At 58.7% G+C, this 22,677-nt stretch overlaps 1 protein-coding gene across 1 annotated transcript in view; it reads right to left on the bottom strand.

Moving 5' to 3' along the window:
• Positions 1 to 5,630: 5,630 nt before the first annotated feature.
• GALNT2 (polypeptide N-acetylgalactosaminyltransferase 2) overlaps positions 5,631 to 22,677 on the bottom strand; it is a 153,369-nt gene continuing 136,322 nt past the window's right edge. The window contains exons 11-16 of the mRNA XM_037069509.1: positions 22,401 to 22,527; positions 18,798 to 18,890; positions 18,418 to 18,501; positions 16,608 to 16,734; positions 12,140 to 12,259; positions 5,631 to 8,145 (exon numbers count right to left, since the gene is read on the bottom strand). Coding sequence (XP_036925404.1) covers positions 7,990 to 8,145; positions 12,140 to 12,259; positions 16,608 to 16,734; positions 18,418 to 18,501; positions 18,798 to 18,890; positions 22,401 to 22,527 — 707 coding nt within the window. The 3' untranslated portion in view covers positions 5,631 to 7,989. The remainder of the gene's footprint in view (positions 8,146 to 12,139; positions 12,260 to 16,607; positions 16,735 to 18,417; positions 18,502 to 18,797; positions 18,891 to 22,400; positions 22,528 to 22,677) is intronic.

Consider the following 22,677-nt stretch of genomic DNA (forward strand, 5'->3'; position numbering starts at 1 on the left):
CTAACCCGTGCCAGCGGGCATGCTGGGGGGCTGAGGGGAGGCAGTCAGGCAGGACTATGCTGACGGTTTGCAGGGCGAGCTCATGCCCTCCACTTCCAACTCTTCAGCAGGTGCCCAGAGTGGGTTTTGGGGGCCTTATGTGACATTTGAGTCGTGCAGCTAGAGTCGGCAAGATGGGCACTCCAACCAGGTTCTCAATTGAAGATCCTGCTTCAGTTGGCCGGGCACTTGCCCTCGACCCCTCGCTACGTGCGTGTGACAGCTCTTTGGGGGGTTCGGAACACTGGGGGCGGAGAGAGAGCAGCTGCCCACACCAGCCCTAGGCCAAGGGGGCGAAGTGTCTGTGACTTCGTCTGCTGAGCTCTCCCGGAAACCTGAGATCACAGTGTCCCCAGGGATCGAGGGGCCGGTTCCTGCTGAGCCTGCCCCCTTCTCTGGAAGATGGCCGTCTTCACCCCGGGTCCTCACACCATCTTCCCTCTGTGTGTCTCTGTCCCAAGACCCCTGTCACACCAGATCAGGGCCTGAGTGACCACATTTGAACTGACTTCTTTAAAGACCTGTCTTCAAATACATTCTAAGACAGAGGTCCCGAACCAGGGGCCAGTTTCGTGGAAGGCGATTTTTCCACGGAGCAGGGTTGGGGGGATGGTTTCGGGATGATTAAAGCGCATCCCATTCAAGCTCCCCTCCCGCTGTGTGGCCCAGTCCCTAACAGGCCTGGACAGGTACTGAGTGGGGGTAGGTTAGGGACAGGGTTCTAAGGCACTGGTGGGGGGGGGGGGCGGTGGTCAGGACTTCAGCGTTTGAATTTGGGAGGGGGACAGAGGTCAGTCCCTAACGAGCCTCAAGTTTTTCCTGCTGCCAAAGGCTGACTCTGGGATGGCCCCTGTAGCTCCGCCCCTCCCCCCGTTGGTTGTCCCAGACCAGAAGTGGCAAGGGCCACCTTCTCCCCGAGTCTCCCTGTGTGNCTGTGTGGCCCAGTCCCTAACAGGCCTGGACAGGTACTGAGTGGGGGTAGGTTAGGGACAGGGTTCTAAGGCACTGGTGGGGGGGGAGGGGTGGGGGCGTGGGGGGGGTGGTCAGGACTTCAGCGTTTGAATTTGGGAGGGGGACAGAGGTCAGTCCCTAAGGAGCCTCAAGCTTTTCCTGCTGCCAAAGGCTGACTCTGGGATGGCCCCTGTAGCTGCGCCCCTCCCCCCGTTGGTTGTCCCAGACCAGAAGTGGCAAGGGCCACCTTCTCCCCGAGTCTCCCTGTGTGTGGCTGTGGGACGGGACGCTTGAAAGCACTTGGCTGCCCTGAGTTTTAGCCGAGTGCTGTTGGTGCTGGCGGGCAGGCAGGGGTCAGCCGGCTTCCTCGGGGTCAAGGGGACCCACACCCTCCCTTCCTTCTCTGTCTCTCCATCTGCAAACCCTGCAGGACGCTGGCCTCACTCCAGCTCACCTGCCCTGGCCAGGGCTCCTCCCAGAAGGCCCTGCTCTCCTCAGGTTGACCATTCCAGAAGCTTCCTTGTGGAGCTCACTGCCACCCAGCCTTGGGGCTGGGGGCTGCACTGTCCACGGCTGCACTGCCTGCCGTGAGGCCCCTGGGGTTGAGGACAAGCAGGTGCAGGCCTGACAGCCTCGCTCTCGTCCACGTTTTCCTCGCCCTGCACACTAACATGTTCACCGAAAACACAGGGGCGTTTCCAACCCAAACCTCCTTGGTCCCGTGTGGCTGTCCTGCCTCCCTCTGGGTGATGCCCGCGTCCCCACAAACCGGCAGTGAGCCCCCCGGCAACTCTTGGTAGCTGCAGCCCCAGGCAGGGGCGCTTGTCACGTCTTACCTCTCCTCTCGACAGTGACTTCATGGGGTGAGCAAACTGTCCCTGCGGCACAGGCCGGGTTCAAAGAGCTTCCTCAGGTGACATGGGTGGTGACAGGCAGGGCCCAGCATGGAATCCCCCTCCCCTACCCAGGGCGCCTGCTGGCTGCTCTCTGTGAGAGCAACTGCGGCTCCTGGGTGTCAGGAGCTGCACTCCCACAGGGCCCTCCTCAGGGGCTTCGCTTCCTGTTTGGCCTCAGAATCAGGGCTGGAGCCAGGTCCAGGGTCAAGGTCAGCCAGAGCACCAGGGAGCCCCTGGACCGACCCTGCAGATTCTCGGCTGCTCTGCTCTGTCCCCCACACCTCTTCCACCTGTCCTGCAGCGAGAGGACAGCCCCCTGATGCTCAGAGACACCCCAGGTCGCAGGTGCCGTCCACACGGAGACCCTTTAGACTGAGAGGGTCCAGAGACCTGGGAACGATGGCATCTTTATTTCCAGGAACCTCCAGCTGAATGTAGCTGATACACTGGGGGCTTTGTCACCAATAAAAAAAATCAGGTATTTTCATATGACATTAATCATTACAGACTTTTCATCCTGTTTGTGGTCGTAACTACTCTGAAATTAAAATAGCTGTTAGACATCAGGCTTTGTTACTTAACCAATTCAGAAACACGTATTATAAAAATATTTTGATAACTGTCCCCATGTAATTAGCCATCTTTCTAGCCCTGTGCGATGTGTTTTATTCATTTGAAAAGCAAGCTGTCAGCAAACCCCAGAAGACTGGGGTGGTGGCCGGGGAGGCCCTGCAGCTGTGGCTCCCTAAGGACACAGGAGCCCTGCGACCCCTGGTGTCCCTGCGCCTCCAGCTGCTTCCAGAACTTTCAGTGCTGACAACTGCAGTGGGCGCTGTGGGTGCCCAGCGGGCAGCTGCCCCCCCTTGCCAGCAGCACCACACTTGTGACGGGGACAATGGCATGAGGGGGTCGCTGGCTGCATAAGCCCTGGGGCGCGGGTTCCGGGCCGTGGGGCCTGAAATTCTATGGGGTGGGGCGTGGTGGCCCCTGAACAGGTGTGTCTCCCCTAATGCGGGCCCGTGAGAAGGACAGATGGACGGAGAGGGGGGTGGGGAAGAGAGAGAGGACAGGAAGAGACAGACACATGTCAGGGGGGATATACTTTGTTTTCACCGTTTTCTTGCGCCCTGGTGGCGAGGACAGGTGTCAGACAGCAGGCAGTCTGCTCACAACGTGACACCCCAAGACCGACCGAGCTCGGACCTGGCCAGCTTGGGATCGCTTGTTATTTGAGATAATAAATGTCCCTTCATGAAACTGTGTTTCGTTGGGATTTCGGTCACGCAGGGCTGGAAGTGCTCCAACCAACAGCTCCCTGCAGTTTGGGGGCAGCACAGACACTTCATTCCTGGAAGCTCTGGGGCGGCCTGCATCTCCACCCCAGCCCTCAGAGGGTGACCCTCCTGCCCCCCACCCCTGAGGGTTCGCACATCCCCTTCAGAAGCGCAGGGCCTTTCTGAGGCTCCGCTTTTATTCTCAGACCTGCGTTCGAGGTCCGGATCCGAATTTGACTCCCCCGTGGGATGGAACTCTCGATGTCTCCTCTGCAGCAGCCCCCCACCCCGCCCCCTGACCAGCCACAGGCGTCCAGGAAGAAGCTGCCAAGGGTCTTTCTCGTCGCTTCTTTGGGACCCTGTGTGCATGAAGCCTTTTGGAAACATGACACGTTTCTGAGCCATTCACAGGCACAGGTGATACACAAAATCAAACACATATACAATGTATCATTACTAAATGGCTCAGAAATACGCAGTATGTCTAGGAAGGCAATTTTCTCTGGGCTCAGTCCGTGGACAGAGATGGCGAGAAGAGCTGTTTTATTTTTCTGGCTGAATATACATTTTTTTAAAATGTGCAATATACTATGGAGTCAAGGAGCTGAGTTGGGTCCTATCTATTTCAAGAAAACTTTGCAAATCACTTCTCTGCTCCAGTCCGGGGCTCAGAGAGCTGCCCCCCCCCCCACGCCCAACTCATCCCTAAGTGTCAGGGGGGCTCTCTCCTGTCTCCCCACCCACTGAATGTCGCCCCCCACTCTGAGCCTGTGGAGCACTTTGCCTGGTTTCTTCTTCTTTTTTTTTTCCTGGCGTTTAATATGCTTCCTGCCCTCCTTGGTCTCCAGAACTGTCAGGGTGACAGAGAGTTTCTTAGCAAATATTTACTGAACGAATAAACTTTTCCCTGTTGCCACAGCAAGAAACACACACACGGATTTCTCCAGGGCTCTGACGGGCACGGCGCGGTTACGCCAAGCTTGTTTCTTTTCTTGGGAGGCAGGAGAGCGGAATTTGTGGTGGTCTCTGCTACAGCAGGGAAAGGGGGTGTGTAAACGTGGCCCCCAGGACGTTGGAAACTCTGGGCGGCCCTTCTGGCGCCCCACCCCCTCACTCAATCTCAGTCTAAATCACTAAGAAGAGCGGGTCCCGGTTGTGTTTCCCTGACACACCCGTGCAGCTACCGAGAGGTAGGCATTTTAACAGGCCGAGCATGAGTGGGGGGTGCGGCGGTGGGGGGACCTGAGCCAGCCAGGTCCTGGAGAGCTCCTGGACTTTAAACACTATGAAAACTGCCAATATCGCCTCCCTTTCCTCACCCGGGTTCAGACTGTAGGTCTGGGTGCCCTGCACTGACTCCAGGTGAGTACCTAAGAATGGTGTGACCTTGAGCAGGTTAGCCCCTGACCTTGGGCAGGGTCGCAGCTTCAGGCGCGAGCTCTGCAGCTGACTGGAAAACACAGCCCCAAACACACTGCACAGGTTACTGAGAAGATAGTGAGAATGTATTCAAGGGCTTGGCTGGCGCACCATAAACCGTTACAAATGGTAATGATTGTTACTACAAATAAGAATCAANAGAACTGTCAGGGTGACAGAGAGTTTCTTAGCAAATATTTACTGAACGAATAAACTTTTCCCTGTTGCCACAGCAAGAAACACACACACGGATTTCTCCAGGGCTCTGACGGGCACGGCGCGGTTACGCCAAGCTTGTTTCTTTTCTTGGGAGGCAGGAGAGCGGAATTTGTGGTGGTCTCTGCTACAGCAGGGAAAGGGGGTGTGTAAACGTGGCCCCCAGGATGTTGGAAACTCTGGGCGGCCCTTCTGGCGCCCCACCCCCTCACTCAATCTCAGTCTAAATCACTAAGAAGAGCGGGTCCCGGTTGTGTTTCCCTGACACACCCGTGCAGCTACCGAGAGGTAGGCATTTTAACAGGCCGAGCATGAGTGGGGGGTGCGGCGGTGGGGGGACCTGAGCCAGCCAGGTCCTGGAGAGCTCCTGGACTTTAAACACTGAAAACTGCCAATATCCCCTCCCTTTCCTCACCCGGGTTCAGACTGTAGGTCTGGGTGCCCTGCACTGACTCCAGGTGAGTACCTAACAGTGGCGTGACCTTGAGCCGGTTAGCCCCTGACCTTGGGCAGGGTCGCAGCTTCAGGCGCGAGCTCCGCAGCTGACTGGAAAACACAGCCCCAAACACACTGCACAGGTTACTGAGAAGACAGTGAGAATGTATTCAAGGGCTTGGCTGGCGCACCATAAATGGTTACAAATGGTAACGGTTGTTACTACAAATAAGAATCAATAACAAAAGGGCGGGGGGGGGGGGGTAAAGGGGGAATGCGTTTTAGGAGTGTGACAGGAAGTGGCAATTGCGCAGCACCCCCTGAAGCAGGCAGACCGTAATCAGGGCTGGGAACACCCGCCGCCTCCCCCTGCCCAAGAACGACCGCAGCTGCCGCCACATTATCTATAAAGTATCTTCTCTTTATTTAAGTTAAACAATTTTCAAGGATGGTTTCCATCTATAAAATGGACAAAGTACAAGCTCTGTACAGCAGTTCTTTTAAAAAATCAACTGGAAAAAAAATTACCAAACTATATTTTGAATTTGCAAAACATACTCACAGACACCATCATCTCAGCGCTTACGAAGACACGAGAAAGGCCGTCACCGGGACAGCGACGGCTGCGCCGCGCGTTGCTCAGGGGCTCTTGGGAATGGGCCTGCGTTTGTAAAAATGGAGTGGGAGGGCGGGGCGGGCCCGTGACTACAAAATAATGCAACCACAGTAAGTCACTTTGGCACACACTGTGTCATGTAAACATAGCTCGCCCCGCGGGAGCCCTCCCAGCCCACCTCTGCTCCCGGCCCCCACGCTGCCCGGGGCCACGGCACCTGCCGGCTCAGGGACAGGGAGTACCAGTCCCGATGGAGCAAGGTTGGCTGGACTGCTGGGTTGGGTGGGGGTTGTGGGCGGAGGACTGTCGGGACCCTATGACAATTTGTCTTCAGTCAGCGGGTTTCTCTAACAGCAGCAATGGCTCACAGGGGACGGACCCGACAACGACAGAGGCCAGGTGCTGGGCCGAGGGCTCCAGCAGTGCCTGGATTCGACAGCCTCGCACAGGGACCTAAGCCTCTGCCCAGGGGCTGACTCGCTGTCCAGCTCAGCCTCTGAGGACATCACGGTGTGAGTTTATCCAGGCCCGACCACTCCGGCCACTGGCAGGTGTCTGGTTGCTCGGTGTGGGGTGCAACAGATGGGGACAAAGGCACGGAGCCACGCTCTGTCCCCGCCCCCACCGTCACAAAGCAAACACAGGCAGAGGAGGAAAGAGCAACAGTGTCCCTTCTTCTCAGAGAAACGAGCGGGACCGGGTGGCATTGGCAGTGAACCCAGCAGGGTCTTTGGGACCACTCTCGCTCTGTGACCTCCCAGTGCCTCCAAAGGGGCGCGGGGATGTGCTCGGCACGCAGGCCCACTGTGTGGAGCTGGTGGGCTGCCCAGCGTGGCCAGCCCCTTCGAGACTGGGCATGAGCGGGAGGGCTGGGCAAAGGGGGCCTTGGCCAGAATGACCAAGGAGCCCTGTGCGGGAACATCACTGGGCACGCAGGTGGACGCCCAGGCGTTTCCTCCTGTCGTTACTTTTAGTTCGTAACTGTCCGTGGCTCACGCTGACTTCTGCTTCAACCACAGGCTGCTGTTCCAGGCCCGAGGCCCCGGCCCCCGTGGGCTGGCGGTGCAGGCTCCCACCCTTCCTGGTGCTCGGCCCCGAGCTCCCTCAGAGCCCCGGGTGGGGAGGGGCGGAACAGGCAGGGCTGGTTCCGGGGCCTGGGGCCCTCGACGGGCACAGCAGGACTCCCACGATCACCCTGGTGCCAGCCTGTGACAGCTTCTGACAGTCACTGGGAGCTATGGGACTGTGGTTTTTTTTCCTTAGAGAAAAGAAATTTAATTTAAAAAGACCTAAAGCAGTATGTGTCAAAATAAGCAACCCGTCCAGGTTTACAGCTACCAAGGGCACAGAAAGCGGATTCCAACACAGCAGCGGCTGGCTCCCACGCCAGAGCCACACAGAGGCGTGCTGTCCAGGAAGGCCCCCCTCTGGCTGGTAGCCTAGCTCACGCTGGGGCCGCCCCCAGGGGCAGAGGCCACTTCTCCTCCTCCTCGTGGCCACGCACTGCTTCGTGGAGAATTTACAAGATGAGGACGACCTACGGAAACCAGAGGGGACTGACCGCACGCTCTTTCTTTATATATATTTATACGTAGTGTCCCACCACGGAGAAGTTCATATTCAAGCACGGCGCGGACGCCGTGTGGAGGGGCCTGCGTCTGGACGCTGGGGGACAGGGAAGGGAGGAAGACAGAAGCCTGCAGGGTGATTGACGGCTGGTGGTGTGGGCACCATGCACAGCTGCCACGGGCCAGCAATGGAGCCACGCCGAGCTGTCCTCGCTGCTGCGATGGAGCAGCCGTGCCCCCTTCCCCTCCGGGTCCCCTGGCCGCATGCCACCGTGGTTGCTGCGGACGCCCCTCAGTCTGAGCGAGGCCCGGGGGGAAGCTGGGAAGGGCAGTTGTGGGCCCCGGAAAGGGGGCCTGGCTGCGTCCTACAACTTGAGGGGGGCAGTTCTCCTTCCTCACTGTGTCCTCGTCCGTGCAGCCCCCGGGCCTTGTGGCTGTGCCTTCAGACCTTCAGACCTTGATGGAATACTGAGGTATATAGTTTCGCAGAAAGTTTGAGAAACACAATCGACAAGGTGACCAACCATCCGACGCGGCCCAGGGGGCAGGAGACGGCCGCCGCCGCTGTGACGCTGCTACTGCTGCAGGTTGAGCGAGAACTTCCACTGCTGGGACAGCGCGGGGCCGCACACCTCCACGCTCAGGCCGCCCGCCTTGGCCGCACGGCTGTCCAGGCACAGGTTGCTGCCCACGTGCCGCAGCTTGGAGTTGCCCTCGATCTGCTCCCATTTCTGCAAAAGACAGAGGGTCTCACCACGCGCGCACGAGCGAGGGCACACGCCGCCCGTTTCCATGGGCACGTGGCTGTGTTAAAAACCAACACACATTCTTTTCTGGTTTCTGGTCACGAAGGCTGGGGGTTGGCAGGGGCCCTGAGACGAGGCAGCTGCAGGCGCTGCCCAGGGCCCAGGAAAGAAACCCTGTCCACGCTGGTTTGCAACTTGAAACCTCTTCCCTGCTGGGCCCACTTCCCTCACCCCATCCTGTCCTGCCCTGGGTGTCCCCTCATCCAAGGCCCATGCTCTCCCGGAGGAAACCTGCATCCATTCAACAGAGGGCTCGGTCTGACACTTTTCCCCAAGAAGGGGCCAGAGGAGCTGGGCCAGCTCACAGGGGTGCAGTCCAGCTCCTGGTTGCTGGAGGCAGCCCTTCCCTGCCCAGAGGCTTGGCTTGGGCACCCACTTATGGACCACACTCAGGGGAACCGGAGGCACTGTGTCAGGTGGAGGAATAACAGGAAGTGAGGCTGCGGCCAGAATGTCAAGTGAGCGACCTATTTCTACATTGTGTGTCTCTTCTACTAGCGTGTGAGGCCCCGGGTGGGTGGGAGACACGGGTCTCAGCCACCCTCCAGTCCCCCAGTGTTCTTCTGCATGGCAGGGACCAAATGATATTTGTTGCCTTCTGAGTGTCCCACTTGTGAAACACAGTGTACAATGTCTCCTACTCACGTGTGCACCCCCCACCCCCCACTAGGACCACCAACCCAACTCAGCCAGCCAACCAACCAACCTCAACGACCAACCCACCCACCCACCCACCCACCAGCTCAACTCCACCGGCCAATCAAGCTGCCGAGTCAGAGAGCAGAGTCTGCGGCCCAGCCTGAAGGGGCGTCTAACCCTGTCATTTATTCCCACAAAAAATCTATAATGCTTATTCTGAAAAAAAAAAAAGGCAACACCCTCTTTGCTCCCCAAAGCTCTTCCTTCATTCGTGTGGTCTGTGATTCTAATTAACTTTCTATGCCGTGTGCACTGAGGCTCCTTTCTGTATTTTTTGCAGATCCTCTCGATACCGGGGGAGTCAATTTCCTTCCTCTCGCCTCCCTTTCCCCTCTGACTCCTCAAACGCACACAAAACATGAACATACTGACGCGCCTGAAAACCAAACACTCCAGCAGGCAGGACAGTGCTGCTGTAAGATAAAAACAGCTGAGGGCCTCTCCTCAAAGGGCAAATGGAGGGGGCAGGGAGGAGCAGATCCAGGCGACTGGACCCCCACACGGGGGCTGTGGGCACGCGGACGCTCTCCGAAGGACCCCCAGTCTTTGCACAGCCTGCTAACGGGGAGCTCCTGCCCACAGCGAGACCCGTGTGGTCCTGTGAGCATGGGGGAGGCTGCTGCGGCCTGCCTGTCGCCCCCCTTCGTCCTGGCTCCCTCCCGCCGCCCGTCATTGCTGGTGCTGTCTTTCTCCACCGTCACAGACAGTTTGCACGTGGCTGCCGACAACCACGTGTCACTCTGAGGGGCCAAGGACCACCCTGACAAAGAACGAAGGGTCAGTGAAGTCCGGTTCCCTTCTCTGGGGGTGGGGGAGGGTCTGTCAAGTGTCAGAGCGTCTACTAAATGGAGGGCCTTGAAAAGCGGCTGCCCCCCACGTTGCCCCCCACGTTGCCCCCCGCCATCCCTGGGCGGCAACCTTGCCAGTGCGGACCTCAGTCTGGTGGGCTGTCACGGGGGAGGGCGTGTTCCTGAGACATCAGGGCTCTACGGAAACCCAGTAGGAAGCTCACTGCTAATGGGAACACCCCTCTCTCAGAGGCCAAGTCTCGGGGCAAACGGTTTACCAGGTCCTCACACATGCCGTGCGCCCAAAACAGCCAGCTGTGCTCAGGCCTTTTAGGGGTGTCAGTGAGGGGCCAGAGAACTGGGACTGCGGCAGGAACGCCTGTCAGCCCTTGAAATGAAGTAAGCCCTTGCTACAGGGAGCTCTTCTACAGATGAAGCTGCCATCTGTCCTTTAAAAAAGGCTCAGAGACCACACGGAGTCATCGCTGCCCCTTCCAGGTCCCCACAGACCTGCAGCCAGGTATGCCCCCCACACCTGGGCGAAGCCACCTGAGCCTGAGCAGGGCTGTCCCACCTGCAGAACTCCAGGTGGCCTGGGTCCGAGGGGCAGCAGCCTCTCTTGTTGAACAGTCCTTCTTACCCCCCAGGGAATTACACGGTCAGAAACTCTTACTCGGCACAAGGGAATATCATGGGGACTGCTGACGGTGAGGAGAGCCCTGAAGGGCAGGCCCCCTGCCATGCCAGGCGGGGGGTCTGCAGAGAGGGAGAGGAGGGGCACTGGGGACAGGCCTGGGGATGAACGGGGAAAGACGGCCCTCTGCAGCCCCTGACACCTGGGGTCTCCTCAAGGGACCTGGTCTGGTCCTCAGCCTTCCCAGGGGTCATGGGAGAGGGGGCACTGACTCTGGGCCTCCACTTCCCCTGTTGTGAAACCATGTGGGACCAGGTGCCCGTGCAGGCTCCCGGCTGCAGCAGGCTCTCTGTTGCCCTGCACCCACCTGTCTCATTAGGAGGGATCGTATGATGACCCAGCACCCGACATGTTGGCACGTGGGAGGGGCCTTTAGGTGCCTCACCGGCTCTGATACTGGCCACTGAACCACAGCTCAGGGCAGGGTCTGCCTCCGGCTTCCCACCCGGGGGCACGCCAGAGTGACCAGAATGAGAGGTGAAAATACATTCTGAACTGTCTGGAAATGGTATCGGGCAGGTACACCAGCAGATACACCTGGGTGTGGGTTTGCATCAGTCTCGTCCACGTGGACTTTGGCACTTAGGATTTTTGTAAATTAAAAATACGATACTCAATGAATAAACAAAAATGTGCGATTTCTCTGTAAAACCCACTGGCACAGGGGAGGAGAACGGGAAGGTGTCTGGACGAGGTGCCACCGGCCTCTGGTTCAGACCGAGGGGCCCCGCTTTCTGCACCAGGATCCACTGGTGTCAGTGCACAGAAACGACCCCGCAGGGGAGCACCACCTCCCACTGGTGACGTAGCGACCGCGCCTGCTTTTCTAGTACTTAGTTGTAGGTTAGCGCTGCACGAACTTCTCATGAATGAAGTCACAAGCTTTTGTTTTCTCAACGAAACTTTAAATCACAACGGGCACCGCTCGGCCAACACCTTTCCAGGCCGGTGCACAGGCTGGTTTCTGCACCGGGCCGCACGTGGCCAGCCGAGGCTGCCGCCTGCTCACCCTCGCTTTCAGTTCTACAGGGAGGCAGGACCACAGGTCACTGCTTTGCACCTGCCCCTCCCGCCCGAGCCTGTGGCTCCCATAGGTGGAGGTCTGAGGGAGCAGCAGGTTGGGGGGACCCGGCCACAACACTCAGCACTCAGATACACACACACCAGCTGTTGCATCCCCTATCTCCCTGTGTTCACTAGTGCCACGAGATCAAAACTTTCGGGGTGCCCACGTGCAAGTAGTGCCCAGTGCAGCTGCTGAAAAGAGGCCTCGGAAAAGGGACCGCCAGCACCAGCGGCCCCGCAGCCCGCCCCACCGCCCAGCCCTGCACCGCTCCTCACAATCCGTGGTGGGAGCAGCGCACCATCACACAACATGGCCCCTGCCTTTTCCATCTAGTTAGAGGGTGAAGCCCACGTGTACACAGACCAAGAGGAAACGGGAAGGCATGAGCCAGGACGGATGACCTCGTGGGAGAAGGAAACGACAGGGGCAGAGGCGAGAGAGCAAACTGTGTCCAGAGCAGGTGCCGCCTGGAGACGCACCTGCTTCCAAGCGCTCACCACCCAGACCTGCCAAAGCGTCCCAATCCCACGTTCGCCCAGGCCTCCCACATGCCAGGGGCTCTGCACCGTGTCGGGGTTACGGTGGGCAAGGGACTCAAGTTGAGTAAGGCAGCTGGACGTCAATCATGTTAAGTGCTCAATGCGGCCAGTCAGAGGGGACCAGGCACCGTACCTGTCTGCTGTCGTTCTCTCGGCAGCCCTGCAGCTTTATGAGCGAGCCGGGTGCCCGGTCTACCACAGTCAGGCACAAGTCCATGTGCTTCACCGACTTCTCCTTGGTCAGGGCCCACTCCTGGAACACAAGACCGCACAAGGTCAGGGGCGAGGGCCAGGCAGGGCTGAAGACTGAGAGGAGTGAGGTGGGGGCCGGAAAGGGGGCGGGGAGCCGGGACTGGGTCCCCAGAGCCAGCTCAGAACCATCAAGTGGCCCTGGGCGCGGGGGCACATCTGCAAGTGGGGGTCGTGAGGGCCCACAGTCGGGCAGCAAGGGCTCTGAGAACCTGAGCAGGATGAACATTCTCAACCATTTGGGCCCAGGGCAAACCCGAGCGCTGGCCCACTTCTTTGTCACTGAGCGTGAGCTGTGAACACTGCTGCTCAAACTGGGCAACCACAAGACACGCAGTTCAAGGCCAACTCTCTGCCCACATTAGTCCGGAAAGACTCTGCCCCCAGGCACGCGTGGTTTGCAAACAGCACTGTTGAGTGCGGATTGCAATGTGTAAATGTTCTAGGTGACACACAGCACAGGTGAGCCAAACAGGCAGTGTGCCGCCTCACAACTGCGTACTAACTGGGCCTTATCGATGCTCGTGGCATCTGTGAGCCCTAGGGATGGGCACGTGTGTGCACACGCAGGCCACGCAGCTCGCGGCAGGCATCTGGGTGTGCCAGTCCTTTACACGAGGGCCCCGTGAGATGCTACTATGTATTAACTCTATATCGCAGATGAGAAATCTGGACTGGAGGGTGGAAGTAACGGCCCGTGATTTTCAAAACTACGCGCACACACACCCAACATCCTCACATGGTCCCCATAAAGGCTGGGACAGAGGGGTGAGCAGGGTCATCTAGCCTGAACACTAAACAAGGCTAGACGGGCAGGGAGCTGGAGGGCAAAGGTGGGTGAGTGTGGCCGCAGGCAGGGGGCAGGCTGGGGGCCTGCTCTGGGCAGGGCCGGTGGCGGCACAGGAAGGCGAGGCTTCCGACCGTAACTCTAGGGCTTAGAGTTACGGTCAGTGCCTCACTGGTTGTAATAATTAGACATTCTAAGCACACGCCGTGAGGAATTCCAGGGAAAGTCATTCCCTGGCAGACACATTTGGGAAACACGGAATTCAGGCCCCGTTTCTCTCCTGCAAATTCATCAAAGTGTCCAAAAGTCAGAGAGCAGAGGGACCCACTTGGCCTGTTTTCCTCATTGTCACCCTGTCCCCACCCGCCGACATCGGGGCTCCTGAGGCTGTCCTCTGCAGAGCGTTCTCTGGGAAGGCCACACGCAGCCACCCTGCCATGGCACTGTTGTCCTGTAGGGGGCGCTGCCAGGGCTGCAGCAGGCACTTCAGCATGGCACGTGGGGCCAAGAGGTCACTGGCCTTGCATTCACTGAGACGGTCACCAACCCGACCCAGAGACAGCCTACTCACGGGCTAGAGCAGGGGTATGGTGGACAACTCTGTATGGAAGGTTCTAGACTGTCCTGCGAAGCAGGGGTGGAAAGATGTTGGAAGGTTGGCTGACACCCTCATGTCTGTTTCCCCAACCTTCTTGCTACCCCGCACTGCTGTGAAAGCAGACCTGAGGCCGACCCCCAGAAACACCAGCTCGGCTATGCAACGGCTGGGCTCGTGGCCGCTTTGCTCTTCTGCCACACGTGTGCGGTCTGAGCTGGTAAAGTAAGGTTCAGAAATAGTTAAGAAGTGCTTTTTTGAGCTGCCGTTCTTAAAAAGCATGGCCATTAATCTCCCCGTTTTCTGAGCTCTGCTGAGGCTGCGCCAGAAACCACAGGGCAGCCCTCACTCTCCCGGGGCAGGGGCCCCACTTCCAGGAGGAAATGTTATTTGGCCACTCATGTGACGTCCCTGTGGCATGCGACTCCCAGAAGTGTCCCCTTCCATCAGCTCAGACGGGACTCACTCACGACAGGTTTATGAGTTGGAACCCCAAGCAGCGAGCATGGGGGTCCCATCTCCTCAGAACTGCGCCCCCCGTACTGTGCCACCAGCATCCCCTCAGCTCTCTACATTAATTAAAGTCCAGTCAGGTGAGAACTGGACGCCCTCAGCGACACCAGCCACTCGTGGGGTGCTCAGCACACAGGCTGGTGGCTACCGTACTGGAAAGTCTAGAACATTCTCACCGTTGCACACAGCGCAAGCCTAGAAAGCGGCTCTCTGGGCCGCAGGGTGGTCCTGGGAGGAAGGCGTGCCCGGGCGTGGGAGTACGCCAGGTCCTGCTCCCTGCTGCCCACTGATCTGTCCTCCCGCTAGACAAGCCCCGCAGCCCCGCTGCTCACTCAGAGACTCCTCCCCGGGGGCTCCCCAACCAGAGGACCAGAGCCACGGCCATGCGCCTTCCTCCTGAGGACAGGAGGGGGGACCGCACAGGCCATGCAGCCCACTGTCCAGCTGCCACTGGCTTTCGTCACAAGCTGTGGCCTGAGAGATGCAGTCCATCCCTGGGCTGGCAGGGACGAGCCGGGCCCCGAGGCCTGGTGGACAGAAGCAGGGTGCCAGGGGCGCTGAGTAGGGTCAGCAGGAAACCCTTCGGGAAGAGTTGGCACATGCACTCACATTGAGTGAGCTCCACAGGCGAGACTCGTTGCTTTCCAGGACAGCTGCTGTGTGACGAAGGAGTGACCCCCGACTCTCACTGGGTCCTCCCCACTGTGCGTGTGGGAGAGGAAACCCGGAGACCGAATGGGGGAGGTGCGGCCACCCTGAGGTGAGGGCTCCGAACTACGGACGGCGATTGATTTGGGTTGGCATGTCTCAAATCAATCTGCTCTGTCACCTGGCAGGCACCAGCTGAACTTCTGAACCACTGCCAGGTGGCCAGACCGAGGCCTGGCCTTGCAGACTCAGGTGAGCCAGCGCTTGGGGAATTAGGTCCATCTGTCCCTGTTCCCAGAGCCGCGCATTTCCAAGGGTGAAATTATTCCAGTGTTTTCATTGTGGTCACGGATGGAAACGGAGAATACCGACCTGTCCCTGTCCTCACCCAGAGGCCCAGGTGGCGGGCAGGACCACTCTGTGTGTGGGAGGAACCGCGCCTGCACCAGGGCACGAGCGACGGACACAGCACGTGGTCCCTCAGGGCCACCATCATGTGGGAGTCCATGGAGGCCGAGAGGGCCACCCGGTCTCCCAGCAGGAAGTGAAACCTCATTTTCCATCAGGGCCCCAGACAGATGGCTGACAAGGACATGGCAATGCTCACAGCAGGACGCAGCTTCCCGTCCCCCTTTCTTGGGTGACCCACTACACTGTTCCCTGCACTCCTCCTTCCTCTACTCTGTGTGGCCCCTTGCAGGTCCCTCTTCTGGGCCCGATCTGACGTTGGCAGGGCCTGGGACCCACAGACGGAGCTGCGCCCAGAGGCTGGCTGTGTGCTCGCCCGAAGCCCACAGCCTGTCCCCGTCCCCAGGGAGCATCCTTGGTGCCAGAGAATGTCCTCTAAGGACAGAGTGGAGACCCTGGGAGCCTGAGAAGGACACGTGCGTGCTGGGCGGACCCTGGGTGCCGGCCCTCCCGCCTCCCTGCTCTAACTGAGGAAGTCCAGGCTGCTCTAGGCAACCCCTAAACGTGACATCACTGAGTGAAGAAAGGAGGCCAAGTCCTCAGGGCGGTAGATGCCCAGACACTCTCGGGATGGTGTGGACCAGCCGACATCACATGGAAGTGGGTACCCTCGTGTACGAGTCATTCCAGTGTTTAAAGAGAGTCCTTGGATCAACAAACCTGGGACACACTGAGCTAAGCTGCCTCTTTTTTTTTTTTTCCAAGACCGCAAGGCCTTTGAGAACTGGGCGTGTTTTCAAGGAGATGAGAGTGCACAGCACTGCCCAAACTCCACTGTGTGCAGGGCCCGCTGCTGTCTCACGGGGGCGCTGTCCTCTGGACCTCACAGGCCTCGGGAGGCCCAGCAAGCCCTCGCCCCCGACCCCTTCTCCCTGACGACATAAGGTTTTTATGCCTGTAGGAGAAGGTGTCAAATTGAAGCACATAATTATTAATATTTTACGTCCTAAGCTATTATTATTTACTATGCAGGAAGGACTTGAGCAGTGGCCAAGGTGCCCAGGGTGATGTGCCTACTCAGTGGGGACACCGACAGGCATTCCCAGGCACAGACCCAGGGGTGGGAAAGACCACCAGCCCGGCGGCCGGGGCCTGATAGTGAGTGACGATGCCAGCGCTCTCCCCACTTGAGCTAACGCCAGGCCCTGGGCACTGGCCCAAATCTGGGACATCCCAGGGGATCCCGGAGCTGGCTGCAGCCGGAAGTGACTGGCAGAGGCCAGGAGCTTTCTCACAGATGTCTCCGATGACAGGAGAACCGGGCGGCTAGGACTTGTCACCTCAGGGCCCCCTCCATTCTCTCTGGGCCTCCCAGTGCCTGAGTTCACTGCCTGCACATACCTGGTTCCCCCCGGCATTGTGACACTCGTAAACTCCAACGACACCATCAGCAAAATGCCCCAAAGTGTCCAGGCAGTTGGTTCCCTGCTGCAAGGCCCCGAAAGCGATATCCTGATGGTCGGGAACCCTGGAAAGCAACACGAGAGTCGTCGGCTTTGGTCCTCGGGCTCGCCAGCTCCGGGCAGCAGGAACCAGGAGAGCAAGGAGGGGCCTGGCCGAGGGGCCTGGCCCACGGCCCGCCCACCGCAGGCAGACTGGGCCAGATTCCCAACCCCAGTCGAAGGTTTTCTGTTGGAGAAGGAGTCTTTCCATTGCGCCTCAGGGAAATTGTTTCGGAATGAGAAAGCTCTTATACTCTCTGTGTGTCTGTTGGAAGTCACTTGGAAAAAAGCCATTGTACTGTGGTCGGATCCTGCCGCCTCCGTGCAGTGGGCTTGGGAGTTGACCTTTACCAAGGGGGCGCGGGGGGTCATCAGGTGACTGGTACAAGCAAAGCCACAGTGCCGGGGGTGGGGGTGCGAGCTGCAGGATCGGCCTGCCCCGGCTACCAGCTCGGGGAGCTTTACTCTCTCTCCCTCTGAACCTCCGCTCCGCTTACGCATGTTCCCGACCTGTTGCGGGTTTTTCCTAACACACTCCATTCGCAGGCCTGCAGCCCACTGCGGGCTGTCAGAAGCCCTTGGTGAGGCGCGGGGACTGTCTCTGACATGACACCAGTGTCGCGTGGGTGTCTCCCTGCCCTGCACGAACCGGGTGGGGGTGGCGGGGAGCAGACTCACCCGCCCCTGTGACACTGAAGCTCCATGGCTGGGCGCAGGACCCAATGTCACCCCAGATCACAAGCGAACGGAGTGGAACTGCATTTAACGTCCCTCTGTCTGCTGCCGCTCCCCACCCAGCCACAGGCAGCTGTGACGGCAAGGTGGGACCCCCTGGGGCTGCCGCCCACTGCTGTGACACCCCTCACTGGCCAGGGCAGATGGTGACTGGGCTTCCCTGTGACCAGCACCCTTCTCTGTCCCCAGTGAGGCCATCTGTCCTTGAAGGCAGAGGCACAGCTCCGCCAAGTGACGTCCCCGAGACAGGCCGCATAACCTAGCTCTCGAGCAGAACTCTGTGACAAGGCTCTGAGGGCGCTGCTGCCGCGAAGGGTAACAATGGTGAGTCCCTGTGAGATGCTCTGGGGACATTCAAACAAGGAATGTGCCCCACGAAGGCCTCACCCGTCTGGTAGTCTCTTTGAGAAGACGATGTTCAGATAGTCCCTATGGGCCCTCTGAGGAGGGTGTCACTGCTGCCCTGGGACACGGGGCTGCTGGGACCCGGGGGAGGCGGGGCGCGGGGAGGTGGCCCGGCGAGCAGACACCAAGTGGGAAGAGAGGAGCAAGGAGGGTGAGGCTGACCAAGGCACCCGGCAGGGAGGGACACAGGGCAGACGGCCTGGGGGTCGCTCCTTGGGCCAATCACTGAACCGGTTAGACAAGTCATCTGGGTCACCGAGCCTGTGGTCTTACCAGTGGGGAACAAGCTCGATGTGGTGACAGCTTGGGACTGTTTCAGGTCTAAGAAGAATGGGAGTGTCGCGTGGCAGAGGGGGGCAGGAAGCGCAGTTCAGGGAGTGTGTTCTCAAGGCACTTGGGGACAGCTGTGGGGCAGGGACAACTGCGGGCAGGACACGGGGTTCTCATGGAGCCCCAGCTCTGGTCTGACTGAGCACACACCCCACTCTATCTGGTGAGGCCTCACTGCCTCTCTGACATCTGTTGCTTCTGAGCCCCGAAAGTTAACACCCCAGCCCCTCAGCACTTACCTCAACTCTGGGTAGACATTCTCAAGGTACCATTTGAATGGCTTGCAGCTGAGTTTCTTCCGAAGCTCCAGGCGGCTCTGAATACTGGGGAAGAGAGAAACGAGATTCTGTCATGGATTTTAAGGCCTTATGGACTGTTCTCATCAACCTTGGAAATCTGTCCACCAGGACGGGGCTGGGGCTGGCGGTGGAGCCTCAACTGTCCACACCGGTGTCCCTGTGATGCACCCTGAGCAGAGAGCCCCCTCTGACACCTGGCAGGTGTTCTCACCTCTGGCCACAGAACAGTTCTTGGGGTTCAGGCTGGCCATGGCCCCACTCCACGTCCCTCCCCCAGGATCCCGAGCAAAGCAGCACGAGAGGGCACAGGCGACACTTACTTGCCATAGGGGACGTTTCTGGCGGAAGGCACTGCTGCATAGTAGAAGTTTTTGTACTCGTCCATCCAGACCTCTGCTGCCCGGCGGGTGTTACTAGAGACAAAGCAAACCTCCTTGAGCTGTGCTGTTTTCTGGCCATCAGCCCCACTCTGCGCCCATCTGCGTGGAGCGCCGCTGAGGAAGGTGGGCCCTGCCGGGGCCTGGCAGCTCTGGCGGTGACGCAGAGAGCGCTGCCCCTGCTCGGCACCCCGGCCGTGACGGCGGGGAGCTGGCGTTCAGCAGGTGCTCACCGCACAGAGAGGACTTGCTTACTGTCTTTCATGCAACACAGATTACCAAGACGCGGAAGTCAGGGCCCCAGCACAGGCAGGGGCTTCCCAGAAGGGGCTGGGGCATAATACGGAAGGAGAAGGGAATTACTCTGCAACGACGCCTATCGGGTGCCCACGGAAAGCTGGCACCAGGGAGTGCAGCCCAAACGCTGGGCCTCCGCGTCCTTTGCCACCGTGGCTTCCCCACCACTAGGCAGCTCTGGGGAACAGTTAAGAACAGGTAAGAGTTTTCATTGCAATGGCTTTCTTTTCTGCAGGCTGAGGAGAGGGTCCTCTTTGCACAAGGAACAGTGACATGAAGGGGCCGGCCACTTTATGCCCCACATCTGGGGCCCCTCCTGGCCTGGGCAGGAGGGGCTCAGACAGAACAGGCTTTTCCAGAAGGCAAGGAAACCACGTGCTTCAGTCTCGCAACCGTGGAGAAAACCATCACGTGTAGTCAAGAAGCCACTGGACAAGCTGTGAAGGAAGGTCTGACACATAACACAGGCCACCACGCGCTCAGCATGGCATCCTGCCCGCACTCTCCTTGAAGCGTGTGTGAGGGGGCGTGAACACGGCAAACCTCTGCTCCTGTGTGCTGGACACAGGTCCAAGGTAAGGCCCACGCCTCAGGCCGAGGGCCGGCCATCCCAAGGACCTGCACAGAAGGCGTCCCGTCCTTCCTGAATGGACAGGCGGGGAGGCGACCCACATCTGTTAAGACAATTCTTTTCCTCCGCTGGAAAGGTTGCTTTCAGGCCCGGACCACGTGGCTCAGTGGACTGGGCGTCGTTCGGCAAAGCAGAAGGTCGCCAGTTCAACTGCCGGTCCGGGCACACGCCTGGGCTGTGGGTCAGTCCCTGGTCAGGCTACTCCACGTTTCCCTCTCACCGTGATGTTTCTCTCCCTCCCTCCCCATCTTTCTAAATAAATCTTTTTTTTAAAGTTCTCTTTTAAATGGTGAGCCAGTTATACATAACTGAAATCATTTCCACCTGACATGTGTCCTTTATGCAAAGTGACGCAGGCACCATTTTCCTGCCCGGGGAGGGGAAGCTACACTGGCGTCCAGGATGCCCCACGGGCAGCAGACGAGACAGTGCGAATGAATGCGCCCACCCGCCAATCCCCGGAAGTTCACCTCGAAGTTCACCTCGAGGAATTAGTCAGCTGGGAAGGAGAACAGACGCTGCGTGAAAGCAGGACAACCTCTGCATCGTTTCCAGCGGCCAATCGGATGCTACCTGACCGCCAACAGGAAGGTGGTCGAGTGAATGGACCAGCATGGCCATTCAAAGTACTGGTGTACACCTTGAATGCTGCCGTGAAATGATGCCCCTGACTTCTTGCTGGGTGAACACGGAACAGACTGCAGAACAGCACAGAGCAGGGAGGTGTGTGGACGGGGGAGGCTGATGGGTGGGTTCACCAAGTTATGAGAGTGCTATCTTTGCTAATGAGATCGACGATTTTTTACTTTCTGAGAAACAGATACAAGTTGTTAAATATTCTGCCTGGGCCTCAGGGGTGTCTCGGAGCGGCGCGGGCCTGAGCCTCTGCCCGGCTCCACGACTTCTGTCCTCTGGGGCCTGGGCTCCCTGCAATGAAGCGGGAGAGTCAGGGTCTCCCAGGCCCCTTCGGCCCTAATGCTTCTGGCTTTACGAGTTCCAGTGGTTCTAAGTCACCTGAGTCACTGAGTCACTTGTTAATTCCTAAATGCAAAGCAAAACAACCTTTTTCTGTCTACCTCACAGAAAAAGACATGTAGGTGGTCTCAAGAATACGTGTCCTGTGCCATTCCGTGGTTTCAACTCATTCATTCTAACACTTATTAGGCCCCTACTGTATGCCAAACAGTCTTCTAGGTGCAATAGAGTGGCACCTAGAGAGGCCACTTGCATTTATCGGGGTTCTCCTGGCTTCTGCCCCCCACTGCTCCCCAACACCCACTCAGGGCGGGTGGAGTAAGTAGCTCAACTGAAGCCGGCGGGGGCGGGAGGCAGCAGCTATTCAAGCCACCCAGTTATCCTGCTGGGCAGTAACACTGAGAAGAGCATTAGCTGCTTAAACCTAAACATGAGCGTCCACCTGAGAGCCCTGCGCCATGCCACACGGCCATCCCGAGTGGGACCTCCCTTGGCCTGGGGTCAGTGCTAGTCGACACACACACACACAAGCGCACACACCCCCACAGTCCCGTGAGAGGCTGACTGGACATGAAGCTGCGTAAAAACGGAGCCACCCAACTGCTCACTCTCAACGGGTTGAAGGGACATGGCCACCACAGCCAAGGGTCTGTTGGTGTGTCACCGTCTTACTCTTCCTGCAGCATCAGGTGCCACAGGGCACACTTGGGGGTGGCCAAATGGGAGGACGTGGGCTGCCTGCTCTGTCCCCTCGCCGGCCACTCACCCACCACCAAGCTGGCAGAGACCGCCCTCCACGCGCCCTCCGTAGCCCCACCGGAGTCTGCACCTACCCCTGACTCAGCAACTGCTGGCAGGGCCACAGCCTCTCTCCCCACAGCCCCGACTGGGCGTCTACCTGGCCATGCAGGTGCTGGGCTGACCAGCCCCGCCTCCTCGAGGCCAGGACAACTGGCTTCTACACTGTTCTATCTTTAGCAGCTATGGAATTCCCTAGGGGAAGGTGTGGTTCCCGTGGACTAATAATTGCTGTTTTTTCTTCAGAAAGCTCTTATGTTGGCTAAATCACCTCCATTAACTATCATGAATCATATCTATAATATTATGAGGTCTTTCTGGCTTGAATTTACTATGGCTTGACTTTAAGACTGTTCATACACTGAACCTTGAATAGTCACCTGAAATAAAAGAGTGTAAGATCTCTTCCTTAAAAGATCATTTTCTCAAGCATTTCTGGGTGTCCCGCCCTGTGGGCTTTCACACGAGCGTGGGTCTCTCTGACCAGCCCCATGGGCACCAGGACAGACCAATCCGTTGGCTCCCAACCATGTCATGCTGTTCCCATCCTCACGCCCTGCTCAGCCCCATCCGGCACCCTGGGTGGTCTGCATGGGACCATCGTGTCCTGCAGAGATGGCCCTGTAGGTGGCGCTGCACAGGACACAACCTTCTGAGATGGCACCTTTGTCTCATTCAGTGTGATGCCCATGCAAAGTGCCCAGGACACGTGCATGGGTGGCTGTTCCCCATCCCTGTCGAGTGGCACACCACTGAAGGACCTGTTTCCACGTGGTCCCAGGTCGGCTCCTGTCCCGGTGGCGGCCAGCAGTGTGCTCGTGCCCGCTCAGCCTCTCACCACTTACCGGGCGAAGACAGTGCCGCTGCCCCCGGGGAAAGTGTAGGGGTGCTGCTTCCGGAACACGTGCCCCACGCGGCTGCAGGGGATGATCTCCAGGCTGCCTCCGCACTGCCACACGCGGAAGGAGATCTCTGGAGTGGGGAGAGGGGCAGGGTGACCGGGTGCCCTGCACGGCAGCCGCCCGACAGGGCGCAAATGCCCAGCCCCCAGACCAGCCACGGGAGCCCTTGCTGCTGAGGGAGGCAGGTGTACCCGGCGGTCTCTTCCCAGAACACGGTCTG

Source organism: Sturnira hondurensis, unplaced genomic scaffold (assembly GCF_014824575.4).
Source record: "Sturnira hondurensis isolate 20B ecotype Veracruz unplaced genomic scaffold, ASM1482457v3 Scaffold0018525, whole genome shotgun sequence".
NCBI lineage: Eukaryota > Metazoa > Chordata > Mammalia > Chiroptera > Phyllostomidae > Sturnira > Sturnira hondurensis.